General features: G+C 50.1%; 4 protein-coding genes across 4 annotated transcripts; all 4 read left to right on the forward strand.

Moving 5' to 3' along the window:
- Positions 1-227: 227 nt before the first annotated feature.
- NECHADRAFT_89295 (uncharacterized protein) lies at positions 228-1,966 on the forward strand (the record flags this gene model as incomplete). The annotated part of the gene is made up of 5 exons (XM_003039303.1): positions 228-606; positions 643-785; positions 853-977; positions 1,093-1,594; positions 1,691-1,966. 5 exons carry the CDS (start codon positions 228-230, stop codon positions 1,964-1,966), a joined length of 1,425 nt encoding a protein of 474 aa, XP_003039349.1.
- Positions 1,967-6,680: 4,714 nt separating this feature from the next.
- On the forward strand, positions 6,681-8,627 carry NECHADRAFT_56352 (uncharacterized protein; the record flags this gene model as incomplete). The annotated part of the gene is made up of 6 exons (XM_003039304.1): positions 6,681-6,858; positions 6,922-7,175; positions 7,262-7,816; positions 7,870-8,191; positions 8,238-8,377; positions 8,436-8,627. 6 exons carry the CDS (start codon positions 6,681-6,683, stop codon positions 8,625-8,627), a joined length of 1,641 nt encoding a protein of 546 aa, XP_003039350.1.
- Positions 8,628-9,182: 555 nt separating this feature from the next.
- On the forward strand, positions 9,183-10,502 carry NECHADRAFT_56350 (uncharacterized protein; the record flags this gene model as incomplete). Its single annotated transcript, XM_003039305.1, has 2 exons — positions 9,183-9,707; positions 9,759-10,502. Coding segments are annotated over 2 exons (1,269 nt in total), but the record flags the coding sequence as incomplete, so codon positions are not given.
- Positions 10,503-12,050: 1,548 nt separating this feature from the next.
- NECHADRAFT_89298 (uncharacterized protein) lies at positions 12,051-13,762 on the forward strand (the record flags this gene model as incomplete). The annotated part of the gene is made up of 3 exons (XM_003039306.1): positions 12,051-12,378; positions 13,343-13,503; positions 13,613-13,762. 3 exons carry the CDS (start codon positions 12,051-12,053, stop codon positions 13,760-13,762), a joined length of 639 nt encoding a protein of 212 aa, XP_003039352.1.
- Between the last annotated feature and the right edge of the window lie 275 nt (positions 13,763-14,037).

Genomic DNA, 14,037 nt, shown 5'->3' on the forward strand with positions numbered 1-14,037 from the left:
GGGCATCTTCAAGCACGGCGAATGCTGTCTTAGCTTACTGGCCAATCAAAGCGCTCCTGTCCGTCCATTCTGTCTCAATCTTTCCTGGCGAGAGCCGGAAGACCGTAGGAATTTACTTGTACAAAAGCCAGGCAATGCGAGCCACACACAGCAGTCAGGGCTCTCACTATGACTCACGAGACAAGAGGACTAGGATTTCTACCCAATCGCCAACACCTTTCCTCCCAATGGCGGCCGAACTAACACCCTCGAAACCAGTTGCGACAATGTTGCACGACAAAAAAGGGGACGAAGAGTCTCAGAAGATTGACTCTCTCCAGCCCGACTGCAGAGAACCTAATTCTGACACACCTCGTTCTGACATACCTCGTGCTGAAGACGACCAGGGATTCGAGGATAACTCCAGCGTCCCTAAACTATCGTATCCGAAACTTTTCTGGTTCTTCTTCTACAACTTCGGCCTCTTCGCTTGGGGGGGCCCTGTCGCGCAGATTGCCCTGATCAAAGAAAGGCTTGTGATTCAGGACAAGTGGATCACCCTCCCTCGCTTCCAGCGCGTCTTCTCCGTCTACCAGATCCTGCCCGGGCCTGAGGCTGCCGAATTGTGTATGTTCTTCGGTTGCTTGTCTGCGGGTAGGATAGGTGGGATTGTTGCCGGGATGGCATTCATCCTGCCGGGGTTTGCGTTGATGCTTCTGGCTAGCTATTTATATTCCCTGGCTGGTTTTGAGAATAAGTACTTCAATGCTTCGTTTCGGGCTATGCAGCCTATCGTCGCGGCAATGGTAGGCACTTCATCTATTCAAGCACCATGAATATCTTAGGTCCTCCGATTCTTACACTAAGTTCCAGATCTTAAGAGCGACTCACAAGATAGCTGATCACTCCGTGAGAAAGCATGACACGAAGGAAATTGACCCGTTTCTCGTGATTGCAGCCATCTGTACGGCAGTCAACGGCGCACTTCGTATTAACATGTCAGTATTCCCATTCCTACAAATTAAACGCCACCAGACTATAGATGCTTCTTACCGATGCCTAACTACGTTCCGCGCTTTCAGAGAGCACGCTGACTCCGTTAACCCTTCGTAGTTTCATCTCCCTTGGCCTCTATGGCATAATCTACACTTTCATCGCCAGGCGCCTCTGGATCCCTGCGGCCGCGCTCTTCATCCTGCAATATGTCGGTTACGCAATCTATGTCGTCTTCCGCGGCGTGCCGTCACCCGTGTCGTTGGCCCTCGGTATCGCTCAGACACCCTCGCTGATCAACCTCTTCGTGCTAGGCCTGGTGGCAGGCACGCTGTCGTTCGGCGGCGCGTATACGGCCATCCCGTTTGTGCAGGTCGAGGCCGTCTTGATGGGGGCGTGGCTCCCGCAGAGCGTGTTCATCGATGGCATTGCTATTGGGAATATCTTGCCAGCACCACTGGTTATTTTTGCAACATTTGTGGGTTTCCAAGGTGCGTACTTGGATGGGTCGATTGGCAACGCGTTTGCGGGGGCGATTATTATTACTCTGGGGATGTTTTCCCCTTGTTTCCTGTTTACTATTGCGGGGCATGAGTTGTTGGAGAAGTTGGTTCGAAATAAGGTCAGTAGAACTCTGACTCAGCTCCCTCGTCACTATCCCTTCCGTTTTGAGCGGCTCTAGCAGTAACCTCGCTGACGGCCACCTTCCGGCAAACAGTTCCTCGCCAGCTTCTTTGACGGCCTATGCGGCTCGGTCATTGGTGTCATAGCCATCATCGCGGCGCAGATTCTCAAGGCCAGTATCGAGGGCTCTCTGGAAAAGGTGAAGGACAAGCCAGTTGGTGAGGTGATTGACACAGCCACTCAGGTCGGCCCGGCGGCGGTTCTGTACATGCTTGCCCTGGCGGTTCTCTACAAGTTTACTAACAAGTACACTGCACTCTTATTAGTTATCATGGGTGCGGTCGCGGGGCAGTTTCTCTTTGTAGACTAGGTGATGGATTCTCCCTGGTGTGCTTATCGAGAGATTGCATGGCGACTTGACCATCTAGATTCAACATCTGATCCATCTGTAAATTACATAAAACGTTTCCGCTACGCTAATGTTCCTTTGTCCGGTTTTGTCGATCTGCTCCGCGGCCTTTCTCTATTCTCCTTCCACTCAGCAAGGCAGACGCGGGTGGATTCAGGAGGGTGAGCCCGGTGAGCAAACCCTCCGAGCCAAGGATGGGTAGACCCCATGTCCGCCGGCCTCTCCTCGATGGACTAAGCCCGTTTATGGGACTCTGGATTCTCTGACCCTCGATGGATCGCGTCTTTCGGCTACTGACGATTGCCTCGAGCTGCTGGCTGTGCACGGCATGTAGCAAAATTTGCAAAGCGGACAAGTATTGTGCTGTTTCAGGAACCACTTCGTGAGGCAATTTGAATGGAAAATGTGGCCGCATGGCAAGTGACGGACCACGTCCCTTTCCTGCCATGTCTGCAAGCAAATGACGCTAGGTAAGGAGTTAGAGCCTAAACACGTGGTTGGCCGGTTTGTTGGAAGCCCCTACCAGAGGAGAAAGGTGCTGGACCATTCAGCGGAGTTTCCGGCATCATCGGTTTCGGCTTTCCATGTCTTGTATGTCCGGGCTGGAATTGCTTGATCTAAGTCCCCGATTGAAAAGAGACGTCTCGCAGCCTCTAGATCATCCTGATAGACGCCCACCCATTCACGTTCCAGTCGCCATACTACATACCTTTGGCCTCTGTTAGTTGTCGAGTCGGGGGAAAAACAGCTGGTGAGCCCATTGGCGCGCGAGGAGGAACGGACCAAGAAAAGAAGACTATCAGGGCTATGATAAACACAGCGCTGAACAAGATGAGCAGCGAAAGATATTCCAGCTGCGCAGGTGAGACTCCCTCGTCGGTGCTCATGTTGACAGTCCGATTATTAATAAAGGTCTCCTGGTCCATTGAATCAGGATTGTTGTCTTGGCATTTCCGTTATGCACCGTGGGAGGCGATTAGGGATTTCGCAGGGCCTGCTTTATGTTCTGCGAGCATCCGGCAGAAAGCATCCGGCAGATACGGTCGCAAGATGGCAGTTGACTGACGGTCCCCAGTTCTAGTAGGCCTAATCGTGGCATTGATGGGCCAATGGCAGCCCTGGAGCTGACATACCAATGACGCTAAGCAGACGCCTCCATCGCCGACACGTTCTGTGAGTGTGCGGTCGACCTTCCGTGGTCCCATCCAGGTCAGACTCTGCTTTGTCCTCGGAGTTGTCATTGCATCAGATGTTACCGAACAGAAATTGCCATAAGTTCTCGTGGCTTTTCCGCATCATCACCGCCTCTCTAGCCCACGATTCGCCTCAACTAACACCATATTTTGAAAAGGAGCTCTCAAGGAAACATTTGCCTTCCCGTAGTTCCCCACGCCCTACGACTTACATCTAATAAATTGGCCTGCTCATGGGAGACAAGACCAAGGCATAACCCTGTGCAACCCACCAGCAGCAGGTCGGATTGCATGACACTGGTTCTCTCTGGGTAATTAGATAATAGAACACAACAATTTTGAAGAGTGATTTAGCATTGCAGGAACGCAATCTGCCCTTCAATCCACATGCATCGTAACACATAATTACGATGGCGAAAACGGAGGTTTTTGTCTAGAATTTGGCCGCAAAGATTGGGCAGGAGGTGCGTCCCGGAGAACCCAGATGCGGAGGCAATCCTCCGAGGACAGCCGCGGGACCTGGTGGCCGTAGTTGTACTCCGTACCTCGTGCGGAGCCTTCAATCAGCGGCGCCTAGCAGAAATGTCGTGTGGTCTCCACCCTTAAAGGAGCTTAATCATGCGGATTTGTTGCGTGGACAATCCACCCGAGTACGCCCACTACCTAGGTATCTTCGACGGCAAGGAAATTTACCCAGATTTTGAATACATCAAGTAGAGGGTTCCGTAAAAGCAGCACTTGACGGAGAGGTCAAGGGGTTGGCCAAATAGGGAATACACGTACTATATACCTGAGAGAGTCGCCCCCACAAGTATATTGGAGAAACAAATACCGAAGCGTTTATCTCCTCAGTGCCCAGGAATCTGCAACCCGGTATTGAAAGCGAGGTCGGCCCAATTAAAACACGCACAAGCTGAGGTACATTAACTGCCACCTATTTCCTTATGGAGATAGAGGTACCAGCACTTATGAGCTGTTACAAATCGTGACTTACTCTGCCCTATAGATAGTGAGTGAACTTTCTGTAGCCTCCTTGTATCCACGTTATGACAAGGCTGATGTGGGGCTTGGTACGAGGGTGCACACTTCTGGGCACTGAGGAGATGACCAGCTGCCCTATTTACATCTTCAAACTAATCTTTTGCGTGGTTTGCAACGACGAATGCAGTGCCTCAGCCAGTTCGGGTAGGGGTAGTTTTTGGGGTGGGCTTGGGCATCACAACAAGGAGAGGCTGAGGAGCGTTTATTTTCTTCTGGGATGGGGTTTCAGGCAGAGCGGCTGTAACACACGTTCATTGGTGAGCAATAGTCGGAGCGCCCTCGGCGGCCTCCGATCGATACACGTCATGGAGGGGCAGGAAAATGCATCCACAACAGCGAGAACGAAACTTTCGGAAATTCGACTAATTTTTGCACGCAAATGCAACCTCGAGAGTACGATTGAATAGCCCAGTGTCCGGCGCATCGCCCAGTGCAACTCGGAGTCCATGACGACCTCGTGGCCCCAAGAGAAAACCTGGCCGACCCGGAGCTCTGCGGAGCAAGTCGACTCCCTCAGCGGTGCTACCACCTAATAGCGATCCTAGATACCTGGGCTGAATGGGCGGTCGTACGACGATAACGATTCCTGGTGATGAAAGTAAGCTCCCGACATTCCCACCGTTAATGGCCGTTCTGCGAGGCTTCTTGCCGTATCGGAAGTCAGCAATGCATCGTATTCAGGGGCGCTGGACCTAGACGAATGATTGATATTAGCCTCCGGATATTCCATTGTCCAGCACGCAGCCTGTGATCCGAATACGTGCCTGCTGATCATTTTTACCGATTATCCTAGCGAGCACGGCGTAGAGAACTGAGAAAATGGAGGGGCACATAATGGATAATACTTCAAGTAGTTAGCTTGATCTTTTGCTGAGAGACTCACACAAGACAGTATAGATCAGTATTAGCGCATGGAAGGAGGAATAAATGGCATCATGTGCTCAAAAACGTGAGATCCCTTGTTGCCAAATCCTTTCGTGTTAGGCACACTCATAGAAGAATAACTCTCTCAAGCCTGAGGGCAGAGAACCTGCCTCTAGCATACCTTATTCTAAAGACGACTAGGGACTCGAGGATAACTCTAACATCTCTAACTATTATATCCGAAACTTTTATAAATTATTTTCTATAACTTCGGCTTCTTCACCTAGGGTGGCCTTATGACGTAGATTAAGTACCACAACACTCCATCCCTGGCCGCAATGGTCTCTGTGAATGGTATTTGTAAGTATGGGCAATTGATATGACATGGTAGAGTGGCGAAGTCTATGGAGGCATCTTGAGACACCAAAGGTAGGTAGCTTAAGTAGCGAGATTGTTACTTAAGGGGAAGAAATCCTCGGAGTTGGATTGATTAGCTTCGGTGATTAGATGGAAGCTGTTCCTCCTTTGTGATTAAGGTTTCAACAAAAGGAGAGGAAAAAGAGGGGTAATTTGTGCGATGGTGGTAATTAGAGCCTGGGAGATCTTTGTTTTTAATAGGGTGATCTTCTTAGCCATTGATCAGTTGCCGTCTCACTTGGATTTTGAGCTACCAGAAACAGGAATTACCCAAGAGCTTGAAAACCATCATCGACCAGAGCCAGGTGTCGAGTCCGTTAATCTGTCAAGGGCGACATACCTCGTGGAAAGAGGCTTGCGGATGTGGGACCAGACTTGCATCTGTCCCCACTCACACCCTCTGCAAGCACCATGGCAATCCTGGGAATTGTACTAGTTAGTATGGTGACAGGCAGACGTAAGCGATATGGCATAATCATTAGTATGCGGTCCCCTCATGGCGCGTTATTAATGCGCCCCAGGCCAATTACAAGGGCTCCCTTTGCTGTGCCCCGCAGGACGTTCTCCTGCAATTGCTGTGAACTCGGAGCAGACCCCGCCGTTGGCCAAACCCTGTCGTCACGATTAGACTTTCTGGTCTCCTCGTGATGTCTTGGCTGCATGAAGATTCTACAGGAAGGGGATTTTGCATGTGCTAGGCATGAAAACACCTTCATGTGGACGTGCATCGGAATCGTGACGGACCGCATTGATTTTACTATCTACTTGAGCTCACTATCGCGATGACAATACTGCCAGACCTCCCGAAAATGATGGAGTTCAGATGAGACATCTCTCGTTTTCCAGCTAGCTCGATGGCGAAGAGTAGCGGTCGATAAGATGTCTGGCAATGCTGCACCCTCAATACGGTGACATGCGGAGGAAGTTGCTGTTTGCCTTCCTGGAGGCTTAGGTGGCGGCTGCGGATAACCCCGCCCTGGCCCACCACGCTCGCCCCCCCGAACTATGATTGCCTTGCCACCGACTGAGGTCTTCGATAAAACTCTGCTTGTCGTCGTCGTCTCTTCATGGTGTGATTTGTATAAAAGACCAATACCGCTCAATGGAACATTCAATTGGAACCTTCAACTGGCTCTTGTCAATGCGAAAGCAAAACAAAGATGACGGGAGAAGGTGATCGTGAGGGCATTTACGACGGATCCGTCGTTGTACCCAATGCGTCCGAGGCGTCACCGTTGTTGGAACCAGACACGCCGAAGCCAGGTTATGTCACACTTCCAGAGTCTCCTTGTGATGAGAACTGGAAACCTTCCGAAGGCTTCTGGTGGATCGAGACAGGTGAGTGCAGGACAGTGAATTGACAAATAAAGGGCCAGGACTGATCTGGAATGAAACGAGCAGCGCTATGGGCCAATGTTCTCCTGTTAGGCTTTGACGGTACAGTCACGGCCTCAACATATGTGTTGATCAGCTCTGACTTCGGTGCTGCCAACAATGCATCATGGTTGACGACTTCGTACTTGATCACGAGCACAGCTTTTCAGCCGCTCTATGGCCGCTTTTCCGATATCTTCGGGAGACGTGTGTGCTTCTTGGTTTCCACCGAGACTTTTATGGTCGGCTGTGTTGGCTGCGCAATGGCACAGAGCATGTTTGTGCTGGACATCATGAGAGCCCTGACAGGCTTTGGGGGAGGTGGTCTCATTACTATGGGTAAGTTTAAGAAACGAGACCTTAATAGGAACACTTGTTGAAGACTGACTTGGCAGCAACTGTTGTCAATTCTGATATGATCCCATTGGGGCAGAGAGGCATGTATCAAGCCATGCAAAACACTCTGGTAGGATTCGGAGCAATCTTGGGAGCTTCGCTCGGTGGAGTGATTGCAGAGAGCATTGGTTGGAGGTGGTGTTTCCTTCTGCAAGTCCCTGTGTCGTTGCTTGCTCTCATCGTCGGGTATCGTGTGCCGGAGAACCCTATTGACACAATCCTGGAGTTTGCACCGGAGCGCAAGGTTCGCTCCGCGTTGGAGTATCTGGATATCTCGGGCGCCTTCATCCTCGTGCTTGGGCTTATGGCCCAGCTCGTAGGACTGAGCTTTGGTGGTAATGTCTACCCGTGGAAGAGCCTTCCAGTCATTGGTAGCTTGGCACTCAGTGGTGTTTTGTTGGTTTCGTTCCTGCTTGTGGAAGCTAAAACCAAAGCCATTCCTGTGATTCCGCTCCAGATGCTGAATGGATGGCAACCCGTTGCAGTGCAGCTGACCAATCTCTTCTCCGGCATGGCCTCCTACGCTGTGTGTAGCATGCACCATCGGCCTTTGATCTCCAGCTGATTATCTTTTCGCAGTATATGTTCATGATCCCATTGTATTTCCAAGCGGTTCGTGGCGACTCTCCATCAACGTCTGGGGTTCGCCTCATGATTCCGTCTCTTGCAACGCCAATTGGAGGTGTTCTCGCGGGGACGCTGATGCGTCAGGGTTGTCGACTATCACTCAATGTTCGGATGGGAACCGCAATGATGCTTTTGGGAAACGTGCTTGCAGTAACGATGGGGACGCATGGGTGTCGATGGAAGGAATTTGTATATCTAGTTCCGGCGAACCTAGGGTTGGGGCTGACAAACCCTAGTGTTCTCTTTAGCTTCATTTCCTTCTTCCAGCACAGAGGTAAGATGGAATATCGAGACAAGGTGCAGAGACTTACTGCATACAGAACAAGCGGTCGCAACCTCGACTGTGTACTTGATACGGTCAATGGGCGCCATCTATGGTATCACCGTCACGTCCGCCATCATCCAGAATGTCCTCGTCGAACGACTGCCTGAAGCTCTAGGGTCGGCAGCCACTCCAGAGGTATTTCTCGTTTACGTCCAAGAAATAACTTATTCGACTGACTCGATTGCTCGCAAAGCTCATCGAGAGGTTGAGACAGTCTATCCTGGTGCTTCGGGATCTCCCTCCAGAGCTGCAAACCGCAGTGAGAACGCTGTACTGCGACGCACTCAGGGTAGCCTTTGCAGCTTCGAGTAGCTTCGCATTACTGTCATTTATTTTCTCATGGGCAGCAAAGACAGGTATGCTGAAAAGGAAGTCTCCAACCTGAGCTCACACTGGTGCTTGGTTTTGTTATTCGTGGATATATGCGTCGGCCCACGGCGCAGGACGTGGCCAAAGTTGCTACGATGATCAGATTGCTTGATAGATTGCCCCGGAGTGTATAATAAATCGCTGAAATGATGGGACTGTTTCCCTGTAGATCCATTGGTCTTGTTCTGGGGCGTGTTGAACTTTTAAAGAGCGGCGCATCCTTGTTGGGGCTTCTGGCCAGGCACCAAAGTATCATTGAAATAATCCGACGATGATTGGTGGCTTCGTTGTAGTGGACCCCAACCTTCGCCGGCTTTCGGGGTTGGTGAGCTAGACCTGTTCTCAGGAACAGCCAGATTTGGACTTCCAAAGTTGAGCCGGAGTATATCACGTTCCCAAATTTTTTTTATTTTTTTTTGGTGGGGGGGTTTTCAAAAATCCGGCAAGGGGCATAAGACCTCTCGTCACACTTCGTTCCTCAAGGCATCCGTTTCTCGAAGCATTCATTCCTCAAATGCACTCATCCGTTTACTTATTGCTTTGACATCCACCGGATTGTTACATATACCCGCGGTCGCAAATGGAGTGGGCAAAGACTTCCTTTGGCCTAGAGCCTCGATGGTGCTCCCAGCCCGACTTGATTGCGATGCAACATCTCATTCAGAAATACCTTGCAGCGACGGGTGGCGGCGGGGTGGTAAGGGTCAAGTATTTTGCCGAGGGCATGTTCAATAAGCTCTACACAGTTTCTTGGAGTCGGAGCATATTTTTGATGCGTGTGTCATTGCCTGTTTGCCCGAAGCTTAAGACGATGAGCGAAGTCGCCACCCTACAGTTCGTTCGCCAAGAAACGCAGCTTCCTGTTCCCAGGGTCATAGCATTCGACCACTCGAGCCAAAACGAGCTTGGCTTCGAGTGGATTCTGATGGAAAAGATGCCGGGAGTTCCTGTTCGGCAACAGTGGGGGAAATTGACGATGGATGCGAAAGCAGATCTCGTCAAAGCAATTGCGAAATTCCAGGCTCATCTCTTCAATCCGAAAAATCGATTCCAAGGAATTGGCAACATTTTCCAGTCGCCAACAAGTCCCAGCGAAGTGGGAACGCCGCCTACAAAGCCTGCCTCGATAAATCTTGGTGAGGTCAAGCCCAGTTTTGTTCTTGGCTCCATGGTGTCTCCAGCGTTCTTCTGGGGAGATCGTGCCAACCGACGGGTGAACAGCGGGCCGTTTCGGAGCAGCCACGACTGGTTAAAATCCCGCCTCGAGTTGGTAGTGGATGACCAGGAACGTATACTAGCAGGAACAGAAGACGACGATGATACTGATGTTTCTGAGCGTGCGAGAGCGGTAGCAATGAGGCTCCTTGAGCTGCTCCCGACGGTGTTACCAGGGGAAGTCGAGACGGCTGAGGAATCTGTCCTGTGGCATGACGACCTGTCCCAGCAGAACATTCTCGTCGCGGAGAACGGGTGCCTTGATTCTATAGTTGACTGGGAATGCGTCTCTACTGTGCCTCTGTGGAAAGCCCGGGAAGAGCCAATTCTACTCTGTGGCCCATCACGGCCTGACAGAGCGTTACGAGAGGACTACGGAGAAGACGATATACAGAAAGGAGACGAAGATTCACTCGACAATGAGAGTAGTACCGATACCTACTGGATTCATCTCCTTGGGTCCGAGCGCACCGTTCTCCGCAAATTCTACTACCAAACTATGGAAGAGCTACTCCCTGGTTTCAATTCGCAACGGACAAGAGACGCTATCTTGGTGGATATCGATTACGCCGTCCAACAATGCGACAATGAACTAGCTCTTGAGACGATCGAGTCTTGGCTGGATGATCGAAATGAGGGCAGATATTGGAATCTGAAAGAGGTGATGATGGGGTAATGGTTGAGGGTCTACCACGTGGCTCATCATCTATTCCGAATTCAAAAGCACTCGCAACTGCTTTGTATGCATTGCTTACAAATTTGGTGTTTAATAGCATTAAAGGTGTGAGGTGATACTTTCGGACACCCAGGCTTACGTGGCAGGGGCGAGCAGTGAGTGAAGAGTGCCTGAGCTACCATCTGTAAAAGCGGCGACGTTGCGCGTCATTTTATCCTGGTAAAACACATGTATCCCTTCAAATGTCGAGAAGCTCCGGTCGGGTCACGGCAGGGGGGGATAGCCAATAAAAATGCATCGAATCAAAGGTACCTAGCCCCCCACCTATTTTAGCCTATGATAGAAGTACCAGCAACCTCTTGAGTTACAAATTGCTACATTACACTGCTCACATCCCCAAAACTGTCTGGCGCCTCCTTTTATTACGACTGACCGGCGCCAACGGCCTCCTTGAGCTTCTTGACCTTGGCTGCCCTCATTGAAGCCCCTGGATTGACTGCCTCTGTAGGTAGTGACGAAGGTAGCGATTGGGAAATCATTATCTAATTAAGAATGGTTTATATGAGGATTTATGTGGTATTGATCAATGACGCATCGTGTGGTTCCTCTCATGTACCTCCTCGTTGACAGGGGTAGTGTGGGGCGGGGTACTCGCCGGAGCTCCTCGACAATTGAAGGGATAGCTTCGCATTTCTGATGTTATGGGTGCCCCTGAAATAACCCTGTCCTTCAACCCCACGACTACGAGGTATAGGGGGATAGCGAGAGCAGGAGTGTAATGATCACATCAAGCCACGAAGAAGAGATGCAATTTTGTGAAATATTCCATGTAAAGTACCACCAAATGCCTCATGCGTCTTAATATAAGCATAGTTAGAGGTAACGTATCTAATCGTTCCAAGAAACAAAACGCCTATCCCAACCAATCCAAACCTACGGCTATTTATCTCCTCGATTGTGTTAAGGCTCCATTAGGTATAACGCCCCACTAACCCCACGTACCTCGACTCTACGTGAGGCAACTTATATACACATGACAATTACTCGTGGGTATAGATTGAAAAGAGACCCACTATTCTATAGTAGGTGAATAAAAGTAACGTGGGGTTTTATTTTGTAGCTTGAAGATCGGAAGGACTTCAATCACACGCTAATATGGGTGGGAAATGATGTACCAGTCAACCTTCGCGAATTCACTGGTTAGTTATTCCTGCAGTGACCCGACTGGAGCCTTGACACAATCGAGGGGATATGTAAAAAGAATCGCGTTAGGCATCCCCGCAGTTGCGTCATGTAGTAATCTCCACAACACCACTCGGGAATTTGGCAAGTTAATAAAAGGACCTAAGCCGGGCCAGTGTATGTAGACTCTCATCGGCCCTTCTCATGCCCCTCTTGAGGACACAGTGCCTCGAAAATATCTTTCTCAAACCTTATTAATCTTCCCAGACCACTTAGAAGGCAAGATTGATCTACGGCAAGACATACCACATGTTCGGGGGACCTCGACTAAATTGATCATCAGGCTGGATTAAACCTATCGGCATAATGAGCGTCGTGCAGAATCGAGCACACTTGGAATCTGAGCTCGTTTCGTTTATCGAGGCATACGAGCTGGCCAACAACAGCCACGACATCTCACGCGTTATGCCGTTCATCGCCGAGGATGCCACATACTGGTTCTCGGACGGTTCGTATCGAGGGATCGCAGAGATCCGAGCCGCAATCGAGAAGACATTCTCGAAGATCGTCGACGAGGTGTACAAAGTTCGGGACCTGGAGTGGCCAGTGGTAACGACCGAAGTTGCCGTGTGCCGCTACCGGTTCGCCTGGACTGGAATCGTGGGAGGGGAAGCCCGCTCCGGTCTGGGGCGCGGTACTAATATCATCGTGCGGCGGGGAACGGGGTGGATGATGTTGCATGAGCATTTAAGCTTCTGATTTACTTAGTTGAAGTGCTCTCCCTGATAAAGCAATATAGCGGGAGTGGAATGGCATTGAGGGAGTCTAATTTTCGGATCGATGTCCGGGTCGAAATATCATCCGCACCCTTCAGGGCAGTAGATAAAAGATCATCAAGCAGAGGACGCAAAGGTCGCCAGCAAAAGTCTTAAATCCAATCAGGGACAATAAGAAGTACCAACCGCAGCGTAAAGGATTCGTCTAAAGCCGCTGGTTTAAGTGGGATGAAACTGAATAAGAAGCAAGTAATAAGAAGGAGAGCATAGGGTATGATGTAGAGACGATGAAGCTGGCCGCGATGGCCAGGCAGCAAAAGCGGTGCTTTTTCGTTCATCTCTATGGAGAGGATATCCGCGGCTACCATTGAAAGAAGACGATCTACAAGCGGTAGGCACCATCGACATATATAGCCGGCCTCGGTCTCAGCACATATGGGTTTATCTAATAGGTATGCGGGTGATAAGGGGTCTCATCTCTAGCATTCAATTTCGGGTAAGACAGGGGGCAGGTCACGCTCATCACAGTGCCTCAAACATTCAGCATTCAAAGACTGATCAGATGGTATCTTGTCTCATGCCGGGTATTCAACATAGCCAACCCGGCAGAGGCCCCATCCCATATTACAATCTTTCCCTCGATATTCAGAGCACCGACTAGCCCCCTCCTCTTCCATAGACATAATCATAACCCTACCATTTGTATCTTCTCACTACATCTTATTATCCGCCGCCATCAAAAAGGTTTCCTATGATCGCCTTTTTAATAGCCTTTAATATTATCCAGGGCTAAGAAGCGACGTCCGACGCTTCTAGGTCTAAGGTTAGCGTAGTAGCTAGTCTTAATCTATTACTAATTCTTTCTCGTCTTAATCATTCTAGCTATCGAGATTCTCACGTCCCTATTGCTACTGCACCTCGACCGTAAGATAAGCGGCGGCATCGCCTACTACTGGTGCCACACTGAGGTCATTGGAAGGAAGTTTGTGTTCTACGTCCCTACCCTTCTATTACCTTCCATGATGTTCTACGGGCCAGGCCACGTGAGTGCCACCAGAAACGCAGCTCCGGAAGCAGCGATCGGACCAGAATCGAAATAAATGTGTATGAAGTAATTTATGAAGCATTCCGCGATTGAAAAGCCAGTACCAGACAATTGATAGCCTGGGAGATGGAACCGATGCGTGGTGTGTCCTGAAAGTACCCGCCAGGCCCACTGAGGTACTGGCTGGTGTAACAAGCCCGTACTGGGTACGGTCGGCTGTGCCCGTCGCTGTCCTCTATGAACCTGCGAGTACCTGAAATCCGTCCCTCTTAGCGCATAATCAGTATGTGTCAGTATGCCCCCGCCATGTACTCTGAAGTCTTGATAATGCCAATAATAAAGAGGAGACTTGTTCAGAGGGGAAGTTATAGTAGTGAGTACTTGCCTTTTCCTCTTCCACAATACCCTTGCAAACTCAAGTGATGATTATTAGTAGCAAATAAGTCACAAGAGACATAAATCGCACTGTTGGTGCGTGCGCTCTGAGTCATAGGTCCTTGCGGTACTTAAGAGTACGGCTGTCATGCAGCTG

The sequence above is a fragment of the Fusarium vanettenii genome (genome assembly GCF_000151355.1).
Source record: "Fusarium vanettenii 77-13-4 unplaced genomic scaffold NECHAsca_122_unmapped, whole genome shotgun sequence".
In the NCBI taxonomy this organism is placed as follows: Eukaryota; Fungi; Ascomycota; class Sordariomycetes; order Hypocreales; family Nectriaceae; genus Fusarium; species Fusarium vanettenii.